This window comes from Pocillopora verrucosa, chromosome 4 (genome assembly GCF_036669915.1).
Source record: "Pocillopora verrucosa isolate sample1 chromosome 4, ASM3666991v2, whole genome shotgun sequence".
NCBI lineage: Eukaryota > Metazoa > Cnidaria > Anthozoa > Scleractinia > Pocilloporidae > Pocillopora > Pocillopora verrucosa.
The window spans coordinates 12,757,980-12,783,397 of NC_089315.1; the positions used below are offsets into that span (position 1 = coordinate 12,757,980).

At 38.7% G+C, this 25,418-nt stretch overlaps 1 protein-coding gene and 1 long non-coding RNA gene across 6 annotated transcripts in view; one reads left to right on the forward strand and one right to left on the reverse strand.

The window, feature by feature from the left end:
- Positions 1-981: 981 nt before the first annotated feature.
- On the forward strand, positions 982-2,234 carry LOC131796056 (uncharacterized). Its single transcript, XR_009341080.2, has 2 exons — positions 982-1,219; positions 2,053-2,234. It is a non-coding gene; the product is annotated as an uncharacterized lncRNA (long non-coding RNA).
- Positions 2,235-3,777: 1,543 nt separating this feature from the next.
- Positions 3,778-25,418, reverse strand: part of LOC131795997 (uncharacterized) — a 32,179-nt gene continuing 10,538 nt past the window's right edge. For 3 of the 5 annotated variants that reach the window (XM_059113642.2, XM_066164914.1, XM_059113641.2), the window contains 24 exons: positions 18,170-18,264; positions 17,980-18,073; positions 16,953-17,099; positions 15,897-16,045; positions 15,013-15,162; positions 14,137-14,220; positions 13,400-13,517; positions 13,166-13,257; positions 12,650-12,748; positions 12,435-12,522; positions 12,160-12,206; positions 11,385-11,781; positions 10,402-10,718; positions 9,902-10,192; positions 9,321-9,578; positions 8,617-8,919; positions 8,040-8,414; positions 7,726-7,809; positions 7,168-7,383; positions 6,779-6,868; positions 6,041-6,315; positions 5,714-5,879; positions 5,212-5,322; positions 3,778-4,966 (listed from right to left, as the gene is read on the reverse strand). In XM_059113642.2, coding sequence (XP_058969625.2) covers positions 5,221-5,322; positions 5,714-5,879; positions 6,041-6,315; positions 6,779-6,868; positions 7,168-7,383; positions 7,726-7,809; positions 8,040-8,414; positions 8,617-8,919; positions 9,321-9,578; positions 9,902-10,192; positions 10,402-10,718; positions 11,385-11,781; positions 12,160-12,206; positions 12,435-12,522; positions 12,650-12,748; positions 13,166-13,257; positions 13,400-13,517; positions 14,137-14,220; positions 15,013-15,162; positions 15,897-16,045; positions 16,953-17,099; positions 17,980-18,073; positions 18,170-18,264 — 4,037 coding nt within the window. In that variant the 3' untranslated portion in view covers positions 3,778-4,966; positions 5,212-5,220. Of the gene's footprint in view, positions 4,967-5,211; positions 5,323-5,713; positions 5,880-6,040; positions 6,316-6,778; positions 6,869-7,167; positions 7,384-7,725; positions 7,810-8,039; positions 8,415-8,616; positions 8,920-9,320; positions 9,579-9,901; positions 10,193-10,401; positions 10,719-11,384; positions 11,782-12,159; positions 12,207-12,434; positions 12,523-12,649; positions 12,749-13,165; positions 13,258-13,399; positions 13,518-14,136; positions 14,221-15,012; positions 15,163-15,896; positions 16,046-16,952; positions 17,100-17,979; positions 18,074-18,169; positions 19,314-19,335; positions 19,727-25,418 lie in introns of those variants that run through there. The other 2 variants (XM_059113643.2, XM_059113640.2) reach the window with 2 other exon arrangements.

The window sequence follows — 25,418 nt, forward strand, 5'->3', positions numbered from 1 at the left end:
ATAATGCAATAGTTCGCTACTTGAGGAAAGACAGCGACGTTAATCTAGGATAGTTAAAATTTAAAATCGGTTTGATTTCACACGTAAAAACGTGAGGAAAGCAGGGCATATATATTGTATAATTTTATGAAAAATGAGGAAATAAGATGTAGATGGCAAACCTCTTTTAACGTCACAAAATTAAAGAAAACTTTGTATTTATCTGGATGAGCATTAGTTTGTGGGTTCAGATAGTAAACTGAATAAAAGATCTGATTCCTTCTCACTCTTTGGCCCCAGAGAGTTTTTCCCCTCACGTCAATATCAAGAGTGACGATAGTTGCAAAAAGGTGGCAGTTGATTTGAGCGGGTACATTAATAAACCCAAGTACATAAAATATATTCCAGGTGGCCACATTTACTCAAACAGCGTTCGTGTACAGATCATTGCATTTAAAAACAGGAAACAATTTTTTTTCCAAATTGGTCAAAGAGAAATAAAGAAATTCTGTGGTGGATGAGTGAATTTGTTTCGAAACACGGTTTTCGTTTTCTAGAGAAGATAGGGTATTACTCAATAATCCGTAGAATGTTTACCGACAGTGACAACATACAACTATATGTAAACGGAATTTAGAATGGCTCGTCTTACTCCACGGAAATAATGGGTGAAACAATTTTCTAAGAGAAGTAATTAAATCCATCCTCAGTCTCGAAATCTTCTGTTATATCTATGACTGCATCGACTTTGTGCAACACGATAAGCAAAGGAATGACTTCTTAGTAATAAAATCATGTTTAAAAAATTTATTGAATATCAGTAAAAGGCGGAAAACATCCTTAATCATTTTTTGATTTCATATCTTTAAAAGGCCGGAATCGTCGGCGTCGATTACGTAAAAGTGTTTATGCTCAAACAGCCAAAACAATTATAGATTTTTAATTAGAGCTTCATTTTATTTCAATTCCGGTTCGGTCAAGAAAATTACTGCTGAAGTGTTTGTGTTGACATTTCTAAGGGGGAATAAAATGCGGTCGCTTTAGAAGTTGGCATCTCTCCTTTAAAACTCAGCGATACGAGAGGAACAAACTGTCGCAAAATTATTCCGACATGAACGCTAAATTTCTGCTGGCTTTTACACTCGTCCTTCTTGCAACTTTCGTAGCGGAGAATGAAGCCTTTACCGCTGGTGGAGGGGGAAATCTTCCTTATGCAGGAAAGCGCGACTTAGCGAAGTCTGTAAGTTCTCTCAACTGTTGTTTTTGTTGCTGTGTTTTTTTAAGCAATGCTCAATATAACGTTTTGTGATGAACAACACTTTTCATTTTCCATATAACTATAGTGACTCCCTAGAGTTATCTGTGTTAATATTCTCCTATTCAAAATTTAATCGCGTGCTGTTGTGTTTTTTTAAAAGTAATGCTCAATATAACGTTTTGTGATGAACAACACTTTTTATTTTCCATATAACTATAGCGACTCCCTAGAGTTATTGGTGTTAATATTATCCTATTCAAAATTTAATCGCATGCTGAGCACCCAGGTGACGAGAGTAAAAAAGCCATTCAAATAGAGGTTTCTGTCAAAATAAAACAGCAAATTCTTTGTACTAACCAGCAAGGAAATGTGCGCTAATAGTTACATGAAATAGCTTTGAGATCTTGGTAGTGAACAGGCTAATTTTTTCAATCTACCTAGTAGATCCGATGTTCGAAAATAGACCGAGCAACTAAAGTTTCACTCTCGCACAGGATTATATATCGCGAGTAACGACACGTGGGTAACGTGAGAATGTGTAAGCTTCACAACTGAAAAGATGATTTTTGCGCCGTTCTGTCCAAAAAATTAATTTCATTAAATGCTCTTCGTTCCTTCGGAGAGTTAACTTTATTTTAAAGTAGGTGGGGTCGTACAAGTAAAGGAGAGAGGAGGGCGAACTAGGTTGTGGTATTGTGATGTATCGCAGCTTTTTTGGTTAAAGGGTATGTCACATGCACCCTTAGACACCTCCTGCTCTCTTCGTCCCATCCATACCCTTAGCATTCACTCACCAGTGATTTGTCTTATGATAGCACCAACTGGCCGGGAGAGCCTTGTGTAAAGCTGCTAGAGAACACTGCAAGAGGGAATTTGTATCGGAGGACATCAATGAATGAGGAGGTGGAGGAGATGAGGACTGAACTGAAGCTTACTATTGCCTCTTGTTGCTCTTGTAAAATCACCTATTAATAAAGAGTGAAATAAGTAATCTTTAGTCAGATGTCACGTTTGCTATTTACAAAAGCAAATCTGTGTTTTAAAGGTGACCTCGTGAAAAAATAATGATTAACTAAGCATGTTAAACTGATGCCTATCAGATAGTTCTCGGTACCCAAATTTAACCTTTCTGTGTTGGATAATAATACTGGAATGTAGGCGCTGGCAAATGCATCGGTTAATTCCACGCTTCAACAAACCCTCCGGGTACCCCGCTCGGTATTTGAACTTTTTTACCTGGGGCAAAAATTGCGTTCAAATGCCCTACCGAATTTTCTTGTAAGGCAAAATCAGCAACTGAGACTTTATACACATTGACTAAGCTTTAAACCCTAAACCTTGAGAACCCTTTCCTCGAGCCATTCACTCGCGATAGTGAAATATTTACTTTACACTGGAAAGACTTGACACTTCTGGTTCAAATTTCACCCCAGCCAGACAAGGTTCAACTTCCCCAACCCCCGGACACGGACGACGATCAAAATGCCCATGGGTTGCCTTGGGGAATGTGGTCGGCAAATAAGTACTAAGTTTTTGTTGACAACAACTTCCTTACCTTTCTTAAGGTCGTCTAACTGGACTTTCCTCAGGTAGACGACCGCTGCACATAGCTTTCAACGCAAAAAAACGCCCATTCTTTATTCCTGTTCTAAACGCATCATTACAAATGCCTTTAACCCTTTAACTCCCAGGATTTGATTATTAATTCTCCCCTCTAGCTGCTACACATTTCTTAGTTTATCAATAAAGGGCAAAATTACTGAGCGCTGATTGGTTGAGAGAGAGGGCATTTTTTTCTTAATCGAGGGCATTTTTAGTAATCAAGAGAGGGCATGATTACCTGTTAATGATTGGCTAATCCGTTGCATTGCTAATCCGTTGCTTCTCAGATAAAAATAGACTGCGCGCGTGATTTTCCTTCGTATAAATTTTGCCCTTTATTGATAAACAAGTAATCCCATGAGACCTCGTACTCTTAAGGATTAATTGCACTTGAGTTTTCAAAATTTTCCAAATTGCCCTCGTCGCTTCGCGACTCGGGCAATTTTGGAAAATTTTGAAAACTCTCGTGCAATTAATCCTTAATAGTACTTGGCCTCATGTGATTACCTATACAAATAACTCGCAAGAATTTGGTGTTAGATCAGGACCACCAACCTCTACCTGATAAGGTTGAATATCCTCACTACATGTTAGCTAGATAATGTATGGATATTATAGGGAGAAGTTACTAGTTAATCACTTCTGGGAATTAAAGATTAACACGCGAAGGAAATTCCGTGGGAGAACTGATTCATCCTTAGTCGTTTCCAGTGGGCTGTTAACCCTTTACACATCAGTATGCATATTCTCCATACTATTCTTTATACATTTCTTAAGGCGCTGACAAGGAGATTTTGTTTACTGATCAAAAGCTGCTACTGTTAGTAATTATTTCCTTCATTTTCATGTCCCTAATGTTTGATTCTGGGGTGATATTGTTGAAAGAAATTAGATGCTGGTCACTCTTAGAGTTTAAAGGATTTATATGGAAAACGGACTCTACATTTATCATCTTTTTATTACTGTGATATGCTACATGTACCGAAAATAATTTTCAACTGAACTAAACACAGATTGTATCTACTATGATGTAATCGTATATTTCGTTCAACCCGCTTCGCCGCGTGACATCTTATGTGACCAGCACACAAATGCGTCACGTAAACCAAGAAGCGAGATCTGGTAAAGCAGAATATACTTAGCACCAAGCGAGAACAAATAATCTATCTAAGCCCGTGGGAACAAAGTAGAAGCATTATTAATCATCACTTTCGGACAAACGAATGAAAATGAACAACGATAGTCGAACAAACATTATCGCACATATTTATTGAGACCAGATTTCTGCTTCATTGAAGCAATTAGCTAAACCGTACGGAAAAGCGACCTTAAAACTACACGACGTGAAAATCTCAAAGGCTTTGTATGATTAACTCAACGCACGCATAAGATAATGATAACCAATGTCAATATGTTTAAGCCATCAGTAAAATGGTCATTTGATGAATGCCACAAAAAAAGGGACAACCTTCCCAACGTGATGTTTTTAACGCAGTCAATTCAAAGCTGAAACCAAAAAAGATCTTTAGGTTTGGAGGTCTAAATTCTTCCTATGCAGCCTTTCCTTCGCTTTGAACTGATTTCCTCTAACCTCATTGGTTAGCTGCTCTGTGTGTCATAGCCAATCAGATTTTATATTTTTTTTTTGCATGACATTTCTGAAAAAAATTAGCACCGATGTGTCTTCTCTTGAGTTCGAGTGTCGCAGTTGCATTGTCACCTAGCTTATTTAGAGTCATGTGGGACCACTTTACTCTTTACTGCTGTTTTCTAAAGAGAATCTAAGCGAAAATGAGACATTATGATACGATCCCTGGCTAGCGAGTCCTGGGACTCACTTTGTCGTGATGTAGAGCAATTAAGAAACATGTTGAATACAAAGAACAACTACGTTTCAACATATAAATATTTACAAGCAACAATGTCATATTTAAAACTTAAAAATTTCCTATACAACAATTCTGTCATCCTTTGTGCAATATGCCGTCTGAATTTGAACGTATTCCGCTGGACCAAAGCAAGTCACGGCATTTGTGAAACAAAGTTTCAATAAATATTTTACTTTTCCAAGAAACTTGTTCAGATTTGATCCGTCATCGTCTCTTGTCACTAAGGCTCTGAGGAAATCTAAAATAAAACAATGAATGTTAGACACAACAAATAGCACTACAAATCGTATGCAAACTAAATTATCTCTGACTATTTTCAATTCAACTGAATTTGGCTGACACGTCAAAAAGGAAAAACCCCTTGAACAAGGAAGGAGCGAAAAAAACGACGAAGCTTCATTTCTTAAAACCACGTGAAAGGAAACGAAGATAGGTCCAAAAACGGAAGATTAACATAAAAAAAAATTCTTTAGTTCATCTTACCTGTAAGCTTTATGTTATAGGCTCTTTGACTGCTCGTATAACTTGTATGTTTCCATTATCCATAACAGAGGCTATCTCGCTTACCGGTGAATGATAAGTTTGTCTGAAGACCTAAAAACAATGTTAAACACACGCGATAAGCAACATAGACGTAGAAGAAAAGCCAGAGAGAGCAACGAAGAAAAATAGTAACAAACACTACGCGTCAATTAATTTAAAGAGACCGTCAAAAAAACTGAACAGCATAACTATTCCGATCTCACATTTAATAAGCATTTTGTTTTGAGAATAGGGAACTCATTATCGTAAATATATATATTGTCTTGAGTACTACCGTATTCTTAATGAAAATCCTCACATACAAAAGAGGAAAAGAGTAATTGCCATAGGTACATTCATTGAGAGTTTAAGAGGGAGGAGGCTGTGGACCACATAGATCGAAGTCTTTATTGAAAGAGAAATTAAAACAAAGTTGAAAGAAGGAAAATGTGAATATTCTTACCTGAGGTCCAAAGGAGGGTTTTCCCTTTTTCTCTCTGTATATCAAGTAAGCTATAAAAGTTCCCATGGCGACGGCAAAAGTGCCGAATACAACGCCAAGAGCTATGATACCACCATCACTGACACCTGTTGCTTTAGGCGGTTCGGTTACAGCAGATTCCTTTACACTGTGAAGGGTAAAAGTAGAACCAAATAAGCAACATTACACTTCGAATCAAGCCAAAAATAGTTTTAGGTCTTGCAAACATACAGTGTTCAAGTAACTGGCGAGTGAAAGAAAGAAAAGCGAAAAAAAGAAAAAAAAAACTATGGTAACTCGAATTAATACCTTGGTGAGTGGTGATCACTCGGGGTATTTAGGCTCCCTCCTGGCCACACGATTTTTTTCCTTATACTGAGTCCATGATCTGGGGAAGGGTCGTAAGAACCAACTTTCACCCATGAATCTCCGTTTAGGTTCACAACATCATAAATTGCCGGCGCATCTTGATTGGAATCGAAGAACTGTTTTCTTCCGGTTGAGCTGTCAAATCCTGTACTTGCGTCTTTCATTTTGCGTAATTCTGTCATTATCTCCTTTTGCACGTCCGCACGGGAGGAGTACTGCGAGGCGGAGAGCGTTTGGATGAATAACATTCAAAGAGGGGGGGGGGGGGGGGGGGGGGGGGGAGAAATAAGGTAGAGGTAGGCACGTAAAGCATGCAAACGTTCTCATGCTGGTCATTAGACTCAGAGTTTAGCACTCAAGCACTCTAGCACTTTCAATATTTCATGGTAAAATATTCAAAGGTTCGTTGTTTAAAGTTTATCAAATAATTTCCGCTTTTTACCTCATCGACTTAAACAAAACCCAGAGCCAAGAGTACACGAATAAATTTGCCGATTCGATCGAATACAAGAGATAAAAAGCTGTAGGACTGCAGTTTGGTTTGCCATTTTGATTGATTTCAAGTTCCTGATTCGCCTCAAGAACAGCATCTTAGATTGGGGTCCTTTAGCTCAAAAATTGTAAACGTAATTTTTAGACCTTTAGTTCGTAAATGGATTTAGTTTTAAACAAACTTACCTTATTTATGGTTCCCGCTTCATGAAGTCTTGTTAAAGCATGCGCATAAGCAAGAACAGAATCATAGACCTGAGCAACATAAGCTGAAGCCTGTGGAATGAATGATCAGGAGTTAACACTTGGATAATAAAACAAAGAATATTACCAGGAGTTAACATTTGAATAATATAATTAAGACGCCGATCTCTCTCTAATTCTAGTGAAAACTCTGTAAACTTGGGTTAAAATACGATTGGATTTCAAGAGCATACAGAATACAGCTTCAGCGATTTAATCTGGTTAAATCTATTAACTTAAAAAAAAAAAAGAAAAAAAAACTTTACATCGAAAAGGAAGTCGTTGGGAAAGATGGGAGAAGTGCGGATAAGATAACGAAAATACAAACGAACCTGTAGCACTCTAGGAGAATGGATAGGACCAGGGTACATGGATGCGTCTTTTTCTTTCCAGGTCTTTAGCAGTTTTTGGTATAGTGCTCCTTCACCGTGTTTAGGCCTGGTGCCTACCATACCCTGCATGGCTAGTTGTAAGTTGGGAGACTCCACGAATGGTGATGTGGTAGCACCGTCAGTTCCAATCCACGTCCACCCTTTACCGGTCATACTCTGGTAACGGGAAAAAAAAAAGAAACAATGTGACAACGGAAGACAAACACAATAAGCCATGTGAAATTCTAACACGGCTCCAAGGCTAGGGGGGAATAAAACAAAATAAATTAATTATTCATCTCTCATTGTCAATGTGATTTCTTACGTTTCATTTCCTCAAGCCTCGGAGCCAAGTATTAGTGTTATTATATCGAAAATGGCCTCTTCAAGCCAGGAAAGGAGGAAGAGGTTCTTTTAAACGGGAATATACTCCTCCGTGTAAAACGAAAGTATCTGAGTACTAAATCTACTTAACCCCCAATATGTTGGGTAGATAACAATGACAAATCAATTTGTTACCTGTTCTATCGCTTCTTGAAAAACTTTTTCTGCGTCATCAGTCGTGGCACTAACCAAGTTTACTGCTGTCCCAGCTTTCTTTATCTGTTCAAAGAGACATTTGTTATAAATTTTGTTTCGTTGGAAATGAGATAAGGAAATTTTGAACACGATTTCGTCACCCCTCTGAAGGGAGTACCAAGAAAAGCTGAAAAACGAAGGTCGAGGGGGTATGGGGAAAAGGAGAACGAAACTCAGTGCTAAAAAGTAATGTGGGATAAGCTTTCAGTGGCTGCCTGTAGTAATAATATATACACTGGTGCTAAGAGTCTCACCTCTTTAAGATATTCCTTGATACTCAATTTTGTTTGCGCTTCAAACCGTTGCTCAGTGACAATGTCGACCCCTTTCTTCCGCACTTCTACGGCAAACTTACGAGCGAGCTCTTCACTGTACAGATCAAGTGTTGTTATGGTGGACAATTGCGTCCACTTGTATCTTTCAACCAGCTTAGCCAGAGCTTTCCCTTGGAACACATCAGAAGCGCATGTGCGAAAGAGGTGTGGATAATTCTTCTTGTCTGATAGTAGCGCAGACGTGGAAGCGTACGACATTTGAGGAATATTCTTTTGTTTCGTGGCTTCAGCAATTGCGATGGAACAAGCCGACCTGGCTTCTCCGATGATAAGATCCGCGTCGTCCGGAAGATTCTGAAAGAAAAGACATAGTGGTCGACTCACATAACCAATACATTAACCAGCAAGTTAGAGATGACAATAAATCATCTCATCAGCTGTAGGGTGATATCTTTATAAAAGCCATTCCGAACTAATTCACAGAACAAATAAGCAATTAAAGCCGACAACCTAACGGCGAAAACCTTGACAACTTGAGTTTAAGTTATTATCCTACCTGTGCTGCACGTCGGCAAGTTTCCGCATTTTCTCCTCCATCAACAAGAACATAGCTAAAGGCCACCTTGAAAGGGCCCGTATTTACGAGCTCCACAGCGATCCTGAAGGCTGCCTGCCACTCTAGCCCCAAGTCCCTTAACGGCCCAAGATCTTCATGAGTTGGAAAGAAAGCGGCGATCTTGTAAGTTGGTCGATCTTTGCCAGGAATCCTTGTCACGCCACCAGGGAACACTATATCTCTTCTCAAACCGATTTTCTTTGTTTTGGAGTCGTACTGACCGACCGTAATCCAATTGTTACCCTGAAGGATCAAGTATACTCTCGCTTTTAACAATTAGATTCAAGTTCTTAAGACATCGTATTGTTTATTTCGTGTGCAGATTTTTTTTCCTCCACGTTATTTAAATGGCCGTTTTGTCATTGACAAATTTCCATCACGTTGGATTTCTATGGAAAGTTTGTTCCATCATTTGTCTGATATGTGGTATAAGTTTCTCCTTACGAAGTTTTAAGTGTCCTTTAACCTTCACGATTTCAGTTTTTTTGAAGTTTCTCGTTGAAATACCTCGTGTTAAACCTCTCCAATCTCATCTATGCTTCTCTCCATCTGCTCATGCTTACATATTGATGTCTACCATCAATGGGAACCTATCATTTGAAGATTTCATTCAAAACTCCCTTAAAACAACATTAAGTACTCACCACAAGATTAACAACATCGTACAGAGGAGGGGGATCTTGATTCTGATCGAAGTACATCACATTGTTGGTACCAGTCGCGCTCGGATATCCTGAACTGAAGTCATCAAATGTTCTTAACTTCTGATACAGTTCGTCTCTCACAGTCTGCACGTCTGATGTTCTGCTAATGACTTTCTTATTGACAAGGTCTGACAGAGCCAGAGCCACACCATGTACTGCATCAAACAGCTGCGCAGTGAATGCCGCTGACATGGGAGTCTGGATGAACAGAGATGCAATAACGTAAGCAAAACTGATACCAGTTTAAAAAAAAAACAAATCACATCAACCTTTACAATGTTCCTAAAACAAAGGTGTGGTTGTAGAGGATATTATCAAGGATGCATGTATAAATTAAACGCCTCTTTTCCTCGAGAAATTTTCTTGTTTATCTGTTTTTACTTGAAGTAAAATTCACTATTCTTGTGATAGTTTCAACGAAGTTTGAGTGATGAGACCCCAATATCAATGTGATTTTAATGCAAAGGATACCAACTAAGCGAGACGAATTATACATTTATATCTGTACTACTTACACTCACCGGCTTACTGTGTACAATTCCAGGATACGTTGTGGAGTCTTTCTTGAGCCAAGCTGCCAGAAACTTCAAATAAATACTTCCCTCTCCATTCTTTGGCTGTGTTCCTATCATACCTTCCATAGCCCGTTCCAAGTCTTTCTGTTGGTTGAAAGTGGAAGAGGTTGCACCGTCGGTTCCAATCCACACCCAGCCTTTACCCGTCATGCCTAGCTCTTTGATCTGTTGGAAGACCGTCTCAGCATCCTGACGAACCATGCTGATGAGGTGGACTTTTGAACCAGACGATTTCAGCTAGAAAACGGAAGACAAACTGGTAAGATATAATTCATGGTATGGCAAGAAGGACAAATAGCTGAACTATGAAATTGAACTTTTTAAATGTGTTTACTTTCTTGATGAAATTTCAGCCGGGTCAAATCGAGGAAACTAATCTTACAGTCGTATGGCGATTATAATTGTCTGCACCCCAAATTTCAGGCCGAATCGAAAGGCTCAATTACCTTCTGTATTTTTGGTCGGACGGTGGCTGCTCGTGCATTTACATCGAACCGTTGACTGCTGACCACACTGACCGGCACATCAGCCATGCCTGTGACTTCTTTTTCAAACATGTCCGCAAGATCTTTTCCGTAAATATCGTTTGTAGCCACAGTGCCGACCTCCGGGAACATGTACTTTCGGAATAAAGCGGAGAGAACGGCAGCTTGATGCACATCAGATGGGCAAGTCCTAAAGAAATACTTGTAACTGGTCTTGTCCGAGAAGACGGACGAAGTGGAGCCATAAGAGATCTGAGGTATTCTGTTGGTTGAAGTTCCTGAGAATGGAAATAGGAGTAGGAAAATTAACCTTTTACACCATAACATCAGTATTCATATTCTCCATAATGTTCTCTAGACATTTCCTAAGGTGCTGACGAGAAGAATTTGACTAACAATCAAGAGATTCTTTCGTTGGTGATCATTTCCTTTATTCTCCTGGCCTTGATGTTTGATTCAGGGGTAATATGGTAAGGAGAAAGTAGATGCCAGTCACTCTTAGGGTTAAAGGGTTAAGACAGTACCACACAATGTTACAGAGGAATAACCATTCATTAGACACCCACAGGTTGAACAGATAAGTCCTTAAATGAAGACACCACATGTAAAGGTTAGAGGGCATTTGCTTCGGTCGTTAGCAAAATTGTTGTCCCTTATATGCAGGTATACCCTGAAAAGAGGAGTCCCAATAGAGTGGTTCTATTGTCATACATCTCTGCAAGTAGAAAGGGTGAAGGCGGTATATTCGCGCCCACTGAGTAACCGTCAGCAGAAAAGGCTAGATATAAATTCAGTGCTGACTGAAAATGCCATGAACAGATTCCTTTCTTCGTGATTGCCTGTCTTGTAGCAGTTACACCCCTCATCAGTGAAGTGTACTTTTTACTAAATAAAGATAATGTACCAAGTATACTGCGAAATCAATGGACTGTTGTGGAACTCACCTAAAACAGTAGCAGCGGCTTGAGAGCATGAAGAACGATAAGCACCAATAACAGCAACGACGCCGTCTTTAGCAAGTTGATCAGCCGCCGCTCTGCACGAGGAATTAGCATCTACACCGCCATCTTGAATTTTGATATCGAAATCCACTGCCAACGTTGGGTCCTTGTTCATCATCTCCACAGCAACGCGAAAAGCCGATTCAAACTCTTTACCGAGTTCGGACAGTCCTGCCAAATCTGGGTGAATCGGGGCGATGAAACCGATTCTAAACGTCGTCTTACCGGGTAGTCCTTTGTCAGTTGGTGGAATTTTGGTATTGCCTGGCCAAATGATGACATCCATTCTTTCGACTCCGATGGTTTTGTTCCATTTCCCCACCTTTTTCCAAAGCTTTCCCTGAAGGAGGCGGAACGAAGTGGTTATTGCCTTTTATCACTAGCTAATAGCAATCGCTTATAGTTTGTTCCCGAGAATTGGAATTGTTTATCAATGAAGATTCATTACAAATCAAGGAGTACCAGACAAGTTATATAGGAGTGAGAGTGGATGCGCAACTGTATTTCTAGAAATACAACTGCGGTGGTATCATAACCTGAGGTTAAGTGTCTAGAATATTCAAGGGGCTTCTGTTGGTGATTTGTTTTCCTACTGCTTAGTGATCAAGTATCTGTGATAGCGTACAAGCGAGGGTTGGGAGCAGAATCCAAAACATTCATCGACTAAAGACAATGAAATATAGAATGAGAAAAAAAGACAGACTCGGGTGATTCTAACCTGAAGATTTCCAACGTCATATCCTGGAGACTCGAAGTAAGTGGGACCTTAGGAAGAAAAGAAAGCTGATCAGTTTTCCCTCTTACCTTCAGTACCTATCATGTACGACTGGAAGACTCTCACCGGTCGTGATAAAACAATCGCTATCGAGATCGTTAAATTGATGTATTCTGAACTACTAATCCGTTTTCAAAATCTGAACGCTGTACGAAATTATAAAACTTAAACAACATGATATTGGTTTAATGTTCCATCCTTATGAATCTCTGTCGTACCTTGAGCACCGACAAATCCTGTGTTTTTATTGTTGAATTTCTTCAACTCATCAAAGACCACCTTTCTTAACGTTGACGTAGAGTCGCTCTGCGAAAAACGAATAAGAGGGGAGGAAAAAATCAATACACTCCATTTAGATTGAGCGCAATGCATTACTTCCGATATAACCCCGAGAATAACACTGTATTAACCGATGAAATAACACTGTATTTACCGAAGATATTTTGCCTTGTCTTGCTAATCTGTCAAAAGCCAAGTAATAAGCATAAACAGCATCAAACACTTGTGGGACATACACCGACGTCCAAGGCATCTAAAAGGTGCAAAGAAAAAAAGCTATTATGACTGGAGTTTACAACGGTCAAACCCCTAATTAATACATTACACGCAGAGAGAGATGCATCAATTGATAGACCCCACTTTACGCGATTGCCTTTAAATGAAAGGTAACAAAATCAAAAGGCCAAGCAGTACAGAGTAAAGTACTGCAAAGAGTCATCAAAAATTCAAACTAAATACAAGCAAATTTCCCGACCGAAAAAATGAACCCGGTTGCGATCGATTAAGTGAGAGTTTCCTGAACCAAACAAAACGCACAGTAGAGCGAACCTCAAACAATCCCACGTTATTATTTTCGACGCTCAACTGAAAACCGTTGTAGAGTAGAGTAAGAACAACCCGGCACGAAATTTTTCAGCATTAAACATATACTGCCTGTATTCAGACGTACATTGTCATAAATAATTCCTGGATACTGTTTCCTGTTGTCTTTGTGTTTCATCCACCTGAACAGCATTCTGAGAATCCATTTTCCTATCCCTCCTATAAAAAGAGAGTGAAATAAAAATTGAACGCGGTGAAGGCAAATTAACCTCAAGGAAGGATAACACCTCTCTCAGTCGATCAAAATAGGCTTTTTGCTTTTCGATGTACTCGACCTGCAGCTTGAATTTTGATCACGTACCTTTGGGCATAGTTCCCACAGTTCCTTGCATTGCTTGTGTAGCTGTGCTCTGATTGGTCGGTGGAGTGGCCAGGACACCATCACTTCCTATCCACACCCACCCCTCCCCAGTCATACCCTGCAAGGAAGGAAGTATACGCAAGAAAAAATTAAAAACATGATAAAATAATCTTAGCCACAAAGCCCAATTGGTGACCAAATTCTAAAAATGGATATGGATATTCTCCACACTGTTCTCTATAAATATCCCTAAAGTACTGACAAGGAGAATTTAACGTTTAACCTTTAGACCCTAACATTAACATGCATGATCTCCATACTTTTCTCTTTACATTTCCTAAGGTGCAAAGAGAATTAGTTTAAAAATTGAGTCTTTAGTTAGTGATCACTTCCTTTATTCTCCTAACCCTTATTTGTGATTCAGGGTGATATTGAAAGGAGAAATTAGATGCTAGTCACTCTTAAGGGTCAAATGGTTACATGTAAAATCTTTTGTAGGCTATCATATCCCTTAATGGTTGATTTATCTGTGATTCTGCAAGGAGAAATTGGATGTTAACCACTCTTTGGTGTTAAAAGGTTAAGACAATACGGTTAATATTACGAATCGAAGAGTAAAAACGTCCAGCGAATGTTAGAAATCTAGAATCTAACGACAGTTGAATAACCGAAACAAACAAGTTGAACAACCGAAACAAACATCACTAAAATGACTGTAAGTCATCACTCTAAGTCACCTTTGCTTTTGCAGCTTTAAATATGGCGCGGGCTTCTTCTGGTAAGGCAAACACGAGGTTAACTCTCGTTTGAGCATCTTTTAGCTACGAGATTAAAACATAAAAAAACACTTAAGATCAAAGTAACAACAGCTTGAGAGAAGAAGTAAAGAGCTTTAATTACGAAATAAACAGATATGCCATTTCCTACGCGATTTTGCGATGATCTCATGCTAATCCCGATAATCAGGATGCAAAGTATAATCCCGGTTGACATTCAACGACTCTCAGCGAAAATCCAGCGTCAAGAGGGAGGGTCTTATAATACATGACCAATTTCGTTAGGTGATAATTTGTCAGGGTGGAGAGAGTGGGGGTCCAATAATAAGCATATCAATAATCAAGCGTTTTAGGTATTTTCACACCTTAGATTATTTTAAAGTGGATTTACACAACAGAAACAATCCGTTGAGAAAAAATCCAGAGAGAACAAAAGATAACAGTTTACCTTCAAAGAGAAAGCAATTCATTTGGCACCAATCTGTCCCGATAAAGACAGTCTGTGTTTCCCATTGTGACTAATTTTAGCTTTGGTCAAGTTAAAACTCGTTTATAAACAACGATGATGCAATTTCAAAGCCATTAACACCATTTCAGGGTGGTAACAAGACGTGTTGTGTAACCATCCGACTCTTAAGTAAACATCGATTACTTGACAAAACAAAACAGTTTTGAAATGACAAGCTGCACAAACCACATTGACTTCGCTAAAAAGGTTTCCATCAAAACTTTGACACACATGCTTTAAATGCCATTTCGGTGTAAACTTTTAAACTCCACCCTTCAAATGCTAATGTCAACAAACCATTTTGATCAAAATAAAAGAAAGTCCCTCACCATTTGAACCTTGCTGTCTATATCTCCTGAGGTTGCCATGGCTGGTAATCGGGCAGATGCATGGATTCTAATTCCTTGCAATCGCGCAGCTGTTTCAAAAGCATCAGCCAGGTTTTTACCATACCCGTCAGACGTAGCAATGGTACTGACCTGCGTGGTAAGACAAAAGGAACTATTGAGGAAATGAGGGAATGTTTGCAATTTCGGACAACAAGCAGCCTCAACCCAAGGAATTTTTTGTTGGTAATGCAGAAGATTTAGAAGGTTGTGGGGCGAAACTCGTGTCTACTATATGAAACAAACATACAAAAAATGATGTATCATTTATCTTACAAATACAATGTTAGCAACATTTTAACTCATTCACCCCCGCGTTTTATGTAGATGTAGCATTAACCCTCTTCGCGTACCAGGTTCTGGCAAGAATACAATTATCATTGCCCAAGAATTTCTTAACTCAATTCTTTAAAACTTTTCTGATTGTTTGACGGAATAGTTCTTAAATCAAATTATATTACCATTATATTCGCCTCAAAAACAAAAAATTCCAAGTGAGTAAAGGTAAAGCTTAGTTAAAAGAAAAATACTTCTTTAAACATAGAGTTAGGCAGAACCAAGTAGAGGAGATGACCACTCACGAATCAAGCAACTACCTAAACATGCAGGGAGCAACTCACTTCGGGTTCTAAGCAAAGCCATTACTAAGACTAATTCCACGGCTGAGTTGTACCCCACGTATTCAAACATGCTAAACTTAAGAAAACGAAATTTACATGTACTTATTACAACGCATCTCCATTTACTCATGAAATATTTTTTGTTTGAACCAGGCCTGTAAGCACGTGGTAAAGGTGTCCTAAAGGAGACGCCAGGTTGATACTTACTCGTCTCCAGTTAAAAAGAGTCACCAACCCAACCAAAGCTTCTGCCTGGGCAACGTCACTGGCGCACGTTCTGAAGAATCGAGGATATTTCTTCTTATTGGACAACTCTGCTGCCGTTGACGCATAAGATATCTGAGTCATAAACGGCGCTAAAAGAGAGCCATAAAAAAAACACTGTTAATGTAAGACAGTTCACCCCCATCGTAGCAAGCTATAAATAATTTTTTATCAAATAAACGTTAACACAATTGTCGGGGCGTATTCACTTTGTCTTCACGTTCGCCGCCACTTTCTTAGGTCACAATCATACGTGTTAACGCTAGCAAAAACATGTCTGATGTTTCACGATTTCATCGCCTTGTAAAAGTCGACATCAGGTTGTGTCACTGACACTTTCTGCTGTCATGCACTATCGTTACGAGAAGCAAAAGGGGCCAGTCTTTAACACTTTAATGTTGTGCCTTTCTGCTCTGTCATCTCGCTACGCTCCTTCTTATGTCTGCGTCAGTTAAACTACAACTTTTATTAAGGGCAAAGAAACTGATTAGGGGTCCGGAGAACTCCAGATCAGGGAAGGTTTTCCGTAACCAAATCGACTTCGAAAAAAAGCTTTAACTATTTATGATCTCTTGGTAAAACTGCCTCTGTTATAAGCTGATAAAGTTTTTCTTTCAAGTTGTTGCAGCGTTACAGCGAAACACTTATACGATGGTTTAAATTGGCACAACTGTCTTCTAATGTGTAAGTGCGATAAAATGAATATTTCAACTGTAATAAAATGTTGTAAATGATTACATCCTATTCAGCTGCGTGAATCATACGCATACCATGTGATTCTTCTCTCTCAGATACCAGCACAATAATTGTATTTCCAAATTAGAAGTACAATTCGGCGCCAAGCAGTTTACTTCTACGCCTTTTCGTAAAGAAAAGTTTGCGAATAGCGAAGAATATTCAAGGAAAGAACCAACACTCTTATTTAAAATTGACACGCACGGTTACAAGATGTGTCCTGATATCAAAACGAACTGAATATCTACGAATTTTTTCGCTCACCTTTGTCTCTGAAGTATTGATGAGATGCTTGGGAACAAGAGGAACGCATTGCTCCAACAACTCCAACAATTTCTGGATCGGCCGCTAGCTCCTGTGCGGCGATTTTACAGGTTTTTGATGGATTGGTGCCGCCATCTTTGATCATGGCTATAAGGAGAAACATTGTAAACATTTAGAGAAGTGCGAAAAAGACCTCTTAGTATAGCGCTACTACATGTTATTAAGCTAGATTTTTTTTAAAAGAGATGGTCCCTCTTTATCTCTAGATAAAAATGCGAATTTCATTGTAACAACACGCAACATTCCAGGTTGCTTTCTTGCCCAGACTTGGCTACATGTTGGGAGCAATAGGAAGAAAATTTGAGAATGCAATGATGCTTACAATACGTACTAGTAAGAGCGATTATTAAGAAATTCATCTTTAACTTTCTACTCTTAATGAAATCTGTTTCAGGATGTCTAGAACGAGACTATATCAGAGAAGAACAGTTATAAAAGTAGGCAGCCACTTAACCCATCATGGGAATAAATCAATAAATACGTGTATCTTCTAATGTTCAGTGCTTGAACGCTCTACTATAACTCGATTAATAATTGGGTTGACTAATCTCATTATTCCTTAGATAATTTCAAACATAATTTCCCTGCTTTGAGTATGCCAAATTTAATTTGTTCCTTTTTCTCAAAATGAACCTCACTCTTCAAAAATTTTCTAAGGAGAAACGTTACCTCACACATAACATTATACCCTAAACCATTCCCAATAGAGAAAAGATGAGTGAAACCAATTGATGGAAACCTCTCGGCCTTGTAACGAAAGAAATGTCATGGTTTTAATTAGGAAAAAGGATAACCCTCACTCAAAAAAAGCGAGAAAGATCGCCAATTCTTGGCGCGCAAACACAAACGGAAAGGATCGTGATGGGATTGCTTTGTTCTAAAGTTTAATTCCCTCTCAAGCGTGTTCAAGAGTATAAGTAGGTGTTTTAAGCCAATTTACCACAAACAGTATAAAGTGAATTCTTACTTTTAAAATCCATCGAAAGTCTTATTTGACTGCCAACTTTCGGCTTGACAGCCTCTTCATTTATGACTTCGATTGCTACCTTGAACGCCGAGCTCTGAAAGTACAAAGCAATTAGGGTGAGTTTCAGGAACGCAGCAAACTGCTGGGTCACTAATAATCCTCAAGTAATAGGTAATAGCAAATTACTAACCAGTTCTTTTCCCAGAGATGCCGTGGCTCCAAGAGAGTTGTCTAAAGCGCCGATAAAGCCCAACTTGATAGTTATGTTCTTGGCTTCGACAGGTTCTGGGAACAAAACGGAGACGAAGGGATGAGGAATGTTCAGAAAATGGTTAAGTTCTTCGAGACCGCGTTTCAGAAATGGCAAAAGTGAAGCTTTAGAAACTGGATTTAGAAGCAGACAAAGAGCAATGGCTGCAAAAGTCGGCGCGTTCATGACTTGTAAAGAGACAGAAATGAATACTGTGGGGTGCGAAAGGTAGGAAGGCCTCGAGCTGACGTGTTTACACTATCACGTTTCAAAGTAACTTTAAGATAATACTATTTCTAGAAGACTCCAGTTCAGACCGGTAAGCTTTATCGATGGGGTAATGCTTTCCACCAACAAAAACAAAATGGTTAATTATAGGATGGACAAGCAATGTTTAAAGTTTGATTTCCTGAGGTATTTCCTATTTGTTGTCATCCAAAAATCTTTTTCAGTTTGAACACTTGCTAAGCGAAATTTGAAGGTCTTTCTTGTGGGGACCCCAAGTAACTTTGTAGTACACTTTATATTATTATTTGATGGTGAAATAAGAAATAACTATTGAGGATTACATGGAGTCATCCCTAAATATGTCACATAAACTAAAACCGACACGTGAGGAAATTCTTCACAAGATAAGTTTGACTTGTGAGTCACCTATATGGAATGTTATCCTCCCTTAGTAAAGATTTGTAGGAGAAGAAATATGGTGACTTTGCAACATTGAAAATACGAAAAATCAAATCATTTTTAACTGTTCAATTCAATGAACCTCAAGTGAAAGTTTCAAGCCGAATAAAAGTTGGACCTTGCCAAATTAACGAGCCACCCTGAAAAGAAAGCTATAATAAGCTTAACATAGTCAACAACTGTGAGACAAGTACCCTGTCTTCTAGAATACAGCCCAACAGATTAAAAATAGTGCGCCGTTACATTGATTCTTGTTTAACACCTAGTTGAAGAACTCTATAGGCACTACAAAAACCAATTCCTTCCCGTGTGTCTCTAAAATTGTCTAGAAATGATTAATTACCCTTTGTGTTCAGGCGGCACGCAATGGGTCACCCTTTTTACTACAGGCCATCGCTTGCCCATTCTACAACACTTACCAACTTTAACTGCTGCAAGAACATATAAAATAAGAGAAATCTTCGCGAGAAACATTTTGTGAGATTTAGCTGCTTAGCAAGGTTGTTGCCGTTTCACCCTCTGAACACTTTTCAAGTGAGGAGGTCGTTAGCACCGGTAGGGTTAACCCACCGTTTTTAAATGCGTCAAACGATTCCGCACGCGGAAATCCGCATCCTTCAAACTTACTCCGCATACATTGCAACGCATTCTTTCTACTGAGCAATTTGGTCAACTTTTTTTCATGATTAGGTCTTCGCAACCTCCAATGAGAAGGCTTAACGAACAATGACTTAAAAGTTCCAGAAATACATTTATCTTAACGATCATAGCTACAGGAAAGACGAAGAAAGAAATGTTTTCAACATCTTGACATTCCTCCAAGTTGAATAAACTAACCATTCTGTAAATTGACACAGGGGTTAAAAAATCTTCAAAACAAACAAATTGTACAGGAGAGGAGGAGCTGTTTGTTCTGAAAAATAACAGCTAAATAATCTGGTAACTATGGGTAAATAAGTCCATTTGAAAGAGAGAAAAAAAGGGGTAAAGCGAAAGCTCCATTCATTGTTACATGGGTATCATCACAGAGGTTTCAATTTGGTACACATTTTAATAACAACCTGTACACGTTTGGAAATCATTCCAAACTCAACCGAGCTTTTTTTTTTTCGTATGAAGTGTCTCTTTGAGAAATTCAAGAGGCCGTTTAAGGGATTTTTCACCTCATCATTAGAAACAATCCAAAATAGCATTTAAAGATGTGATTAAACCGATTGAACCTGAGAGATAAATCGTCTAAACCATCGCTCCACTTGTCCAATCGCATGCAGAAGAAACTCGATATGGATCGTAGCGTGCTGCTAAACAGACAGAAACTATCTGCGCTAATCAGCCACTGACTGGCGCGTTTCCTGATTAAGACAAAGGTGATGGAAAGACAGCATATCTATGTTTTGATTGTCACATAAATGGCCAATTTGAGGTCCAGCATAAAGGCGGTGCTCTGTGATAAGTGGGTCCCGTTCCTGAAGCATTCGTAGAATTTGCGATTCAGAGATAAGATAATGGGATTGCGGTGTCCCTTGTTAACCGAGAAGGCAAAGTAGCAAGTGGACATTTATCACACACAAGAAACAATATTAAAGTTTCAAAACTTAATCCAAGTTATTGATTCAGGCTGCAAGAGTAAAATAAACTGAGTTGCGTTCGAGTCCGTGACGCTCAGAAAGATAAACACATATCAAGATCCAGACCTGACGCGTAACTGTAAATTGACACCACGCAACAAGATGGCAACAGATCATTAATCATTATTGTTTGTCGGGTATAACAACTGATGAAATCCTGCTAACAAGGTTCTGCTTGGAAAATGTTTAACCCACTCGTGAAGCTCCATCAGTACGATGCACTTTCTTGCGCTAAGAAACAAAAAGTTAAACTGCATGATGGAAACAGATGCCTGCACGGAAGATCGGGTGAAGACAAAGGAATGGCAACGCCCTAAAGAACAGACACTCTTTCTTTCATTTGTTTCGTGGCGTCTTCAATTTGGGTGAGCGTTGCATGTGCATGCTTTTTCTCTGATAAACATCTTTCTTGATTCGCCTTAAATAAAATTCTACCTTGTGAACAAGGCCAAAACCAAACTTGTTGATATTTGTATATTGTAACGGCGAACTGATCTGTGAAATTAATTTGTGCTGAACCATGATGGAGTGATTCGTTTTCCCTTAAAGGAAAATGGTATTTCAGAGCATTTCAGGGCTTTCATCATAGTATAAGTTTCAGTTCATTTCTTGCAAATTACACCAAAGTCATTCAGCTACAGTTGAGCAAACAAAAGTCGGTTGAATACTGTCTTACTGTCCTCAGAGTGCTAAACCTTTCGCAACGTAGAAACTTGCTGTAATTCTGGCTGTTATGTCTTCACAACATTCTACTTCATGTTTCACTTCTCAAACTAAAAAGTAACTTGTAAATTCGGCTCCAAAGAACATTTTTTCTTCGCAGATACGAAGTAAAACACAACATATAACCAACGCAGTTTTACATTGCTCTGGTTGTTTCGAAGAGGTTTCATTCCACAGTTAATCTTTAGTGTTGGGCATCCTCAAATTGTTTTGGGATTACAGTGTTCTTACAAACAGGTGATTATAACTTCAAGGCGAGAAACATAGACCAATTATACATTTTTTTTGGTAGGGTTTCTGTTAATGTTACATGAGTTGTATTCAGTGCTATTTAAAGCTGACGTTGGTCGACCACTCGGATAACCAACAACATGTAGTTGCCTAAGATTGTACGCCTTCATCAAACAAAACAATATTCCACTGATGGTCTATTAACAACTTTCACACTTTAATGGAAGGAAGTAATCGATTGAATCCATTCTATTCCATGTTCGGAAGCCTAAATCTATTAGCGGGGGCATGCCACACAGACCAAGGCACTAGCTACTTAAGTAATCACTGTATTACACGCGCCTTCGACATGCTGTATGGTTTGCGATCATGATATTGGCGTCGAGAACTTGAAAAAAAAAACGCTACGTTATGATATTTCCGAGTAAATTCTTACGGTTTAGTTGTTATATATTTCTATTAAGTTGTGCTAATTAATCGATTACATTCGATTATATTCAAAGTCGAAACGATCGTTTATCGTTAATTGAAAAATCGTTCTATAACTTGGCTACTTTCAATCGGTTTGAGTCCAAATTGAATTGTATGACAATTGCAATAGTAATTTTGCTAAGAATTACTGCCGCCATAAAGGTGCATTGTTCTTGTTTTACAATCTAACCTTGAAATTTACTCTCCATGGGCCTCAGAACAACTTGGGCGATCTTCGTGGCAACAGGCACACTTTTCAAAGTATTGAATTAAATGGCAGAACTCTATTTAACGCACTACAAAACTAAAACGCCGCTTCTAAATGGCTTCTACAAAGACGGCATCTGATTAAGAGTTTCATTGGTAAAACTAACGTTTGCAAAGATGAATCTTTGCTCTCTTTTGTGCTAAGATTCCCAAGGCCCATTTATTAAGCGATAATTGAAGCAACTGAGGGGTAAGGAGATCCTGCAAGCTTAGCCTTCATAGAGCTTGAAAATATTTTAACGACTGCTTAGTTTTCCCACGTAATATCATAAAACATGCACTCGCCCGTTTGTTTCTACCTGTCCCTGATTAAGTTAAAAGTATTCCTCAAGTTGCTTTCACAGAAAACGTCCTTTACGCTGTGTTAAGGTTCTCTCATTTTCGAGTGATATCCTGACACAAGCGAAAGTCAACTGCAAAGCATCTTCTTGACTTAGTGTTCTCTTTGCATTGAGAAAATTTTCACCTTTCTTCAAAATCGAGGGGAACTTTGATGTTTAATTCAATAAGTTTATTAGATCGTTTTACTCTATTTGTAACCCTAACACGAAGCACGACTAAACCATGGTGTTTGCTTTCTCGATGAACCGCATTCCAATCTTCTATTATCTTAGAACCGAAGGTTGTCAGTCTCCTAATTGAGAAAATCGTCGTTTTATCTTAAACCTATCCGGGAAATAGATACAGAAATAATTTTTTCTCCGAACTTCTGTATGAAGCACTAGCATAGCCTAAGAACTGCATCAGGTAAAGGTAGAGGAACAAAACTGCCAGCATCTCCTGTCACACATCAACAATGGGGGTTACATACCTATTGCTAGATCTCCCACTTTGAAACGAGAGGTTAACAACCGCGGCCGAACAGCTTGGCGATTTTCATTCAACTGAGCAAATTTCTCATTGGTACTTTTTGTTCAACAGAGGAATACTCTAAGATAAACCACTAGTTGAATTGGTTATATATACATAAAAATGTGCGCGACCATTGACTTGTCGATGGAATTTGTTTGTGAAAAGGCAAATACACTGAAATTAAAATTTACTTAGTTTTGGTTCCCTCGTAGCTGAACCGAAAAAAGGCTTTTCCCACAAACTGGGAAACAATGAAGCTTAACAGCGTGGTTCATTAGATAACACCTGCCGTAACATATTAATCAGACAAAAATTCTCACGAAGACAACATCAGAACAGAGTCGTTTTCCCCTACAAGTTTTTCGACTGATTATTCACAATTCCCCAAAAGTTTGTTTTCTTCGAATCCAACTTTCAAAAGCTAGCTTACTTGTTACCTCTACAGTTAATTTTTGTGAGGTATCAGTAAGCTTCTGACCTCAATTCCAGCTTTCCCTCTGTACAACTGTACACTAATTAGCTACAGAAATTCATTCAACCATTTGTCAGTTTGTTTACTAGATTTCGCAAGTCAATAATGTAAGACCCAATGTACCAACCTCAATGCACCATGCCCTTAATTGAATTTGTACTGTGAAGTAGCTGTTTCGGTAAAGATAAAATACGTGACATTTGTAATTTTTTAAACCTCTTTCACTAATAAAATTATCGTTTGATTCTATTTCAGTTTTTTGCTGCGATTTAAAAGTCGAGCACAACCTCTTCTAAAGCGCAGCGTCACGATCTCTTATAGAGCGTCTTAAGTAATCAGTTCGCCCTTCTTTTGATCCTGTAGAATTTTTACTTAAAATATATTTTAATAGAAAACTATAACTTTGATCGTTCAGATAGCCATAACTTAGATTTTTCGCACACTAAGCCTTCGACTGAAAATCAATCTGCTGTCTCAGAGAGAAAGATGTCTTGATATTTTAACTGTTCTCTTCATTCATGTATCCCTATACTGTTTGATAAAGATCTCCTTTCATAACTGATCGGACTTGCCGGAGCCGTAAAAATGCCGACTTTTTAATTAACGAGAACATATCAGGTGTTGAGGAATAGAGTTTCAACCATTTTAAGCCACTCTTCAAAATATAAATTAAGGAGGCTTCATAAGGAGAGACTTAATCCTTAAAATACTTCAAATGAAGGTTTTTGGCGGAGGCCTACAATTAAACCCTTTACACTCTTACATCAGTATGCACACTCTCCATACTGTTCTCCAACATTTCCTAGGGTGCCGACAAGGGGAATTTGTCTAACAATCAAGAGCTTCTGAAGTTGGTGATCAGTTCCTTTATACTCCTGACCTTAATGTTTGTTTCAGGGGTGACATGGTAAGGAGAAACTTGATGCCAGTCACTCTTAGGAGTCAAAGGCGGCTTTGCGAAAACCTGTCAGCACGTAGTATCCGAAAATCATCATAACATATAATAATTCCAAAATTAACAACTCACCAGGACCTAGTCCTTCTTTTCATGTAAAATGCCGCTGATTGAAAATATTTCGGCGCAAGTTTATAGTCTGACCAAAATAGTAACTACTTCACTTGCGGTATTTCTCATGTGTATATCAATGCTTTTCTTGATACGCCCAAATTCAAACGGTATAACCGCGATAGAGGAAGGAAACCCTAAAGAATTTCAGTAACTATCTTGAGGTCGCTTCTTGATCGTCTCTTGTGATACAGGGAAGGTAGTTAAATGTTCTCGAAGGGAAAGAAGGCTTGCAATTGTATAATTCATTGGAGAACACGACCTTCGAGAAAGGATGAAATGGGTTCAGAAAAGTTAGACTCGAGCAGGGCGTGAAATTGCACCTGATACAGGCGCCAATGCGACTAAATTTTTCACTTTGGCGACCAAATCCTGAAAGTTAGTCGCCAAATTGGCGACTAGAACGTTTCATCATAACCTTACCAAGAGATATAGTGAATTAAAAAGATTTGCAAAGATAAATCCGCGGCAAACTTCCTCGTCAAGTTTGTTTCCAAAACGTAGCATATGCATCTCGATCGATAACTAGACGCCATCTTGGATTTAGATGAGCCTGAAAGTTATTTATCATCCATCCTAGTGTCCACTTTGTAGCACGTTAAAGATATTTTCCCTAAGTTAATTTTGGAGGGTCTATCTAGAACGCTGACAGCGTAAAGATTTTGTTTGTCTTTGAAAATGGCGACCAACTTTTTTTGAATTGGCTACCACTTTGAAGAATTTAGGAGCCAAGTGGCTATCAGAAAAAAAAGTTAATTTCACGCCCTGTCGAGGGACTGCTGTAGTTTGGAA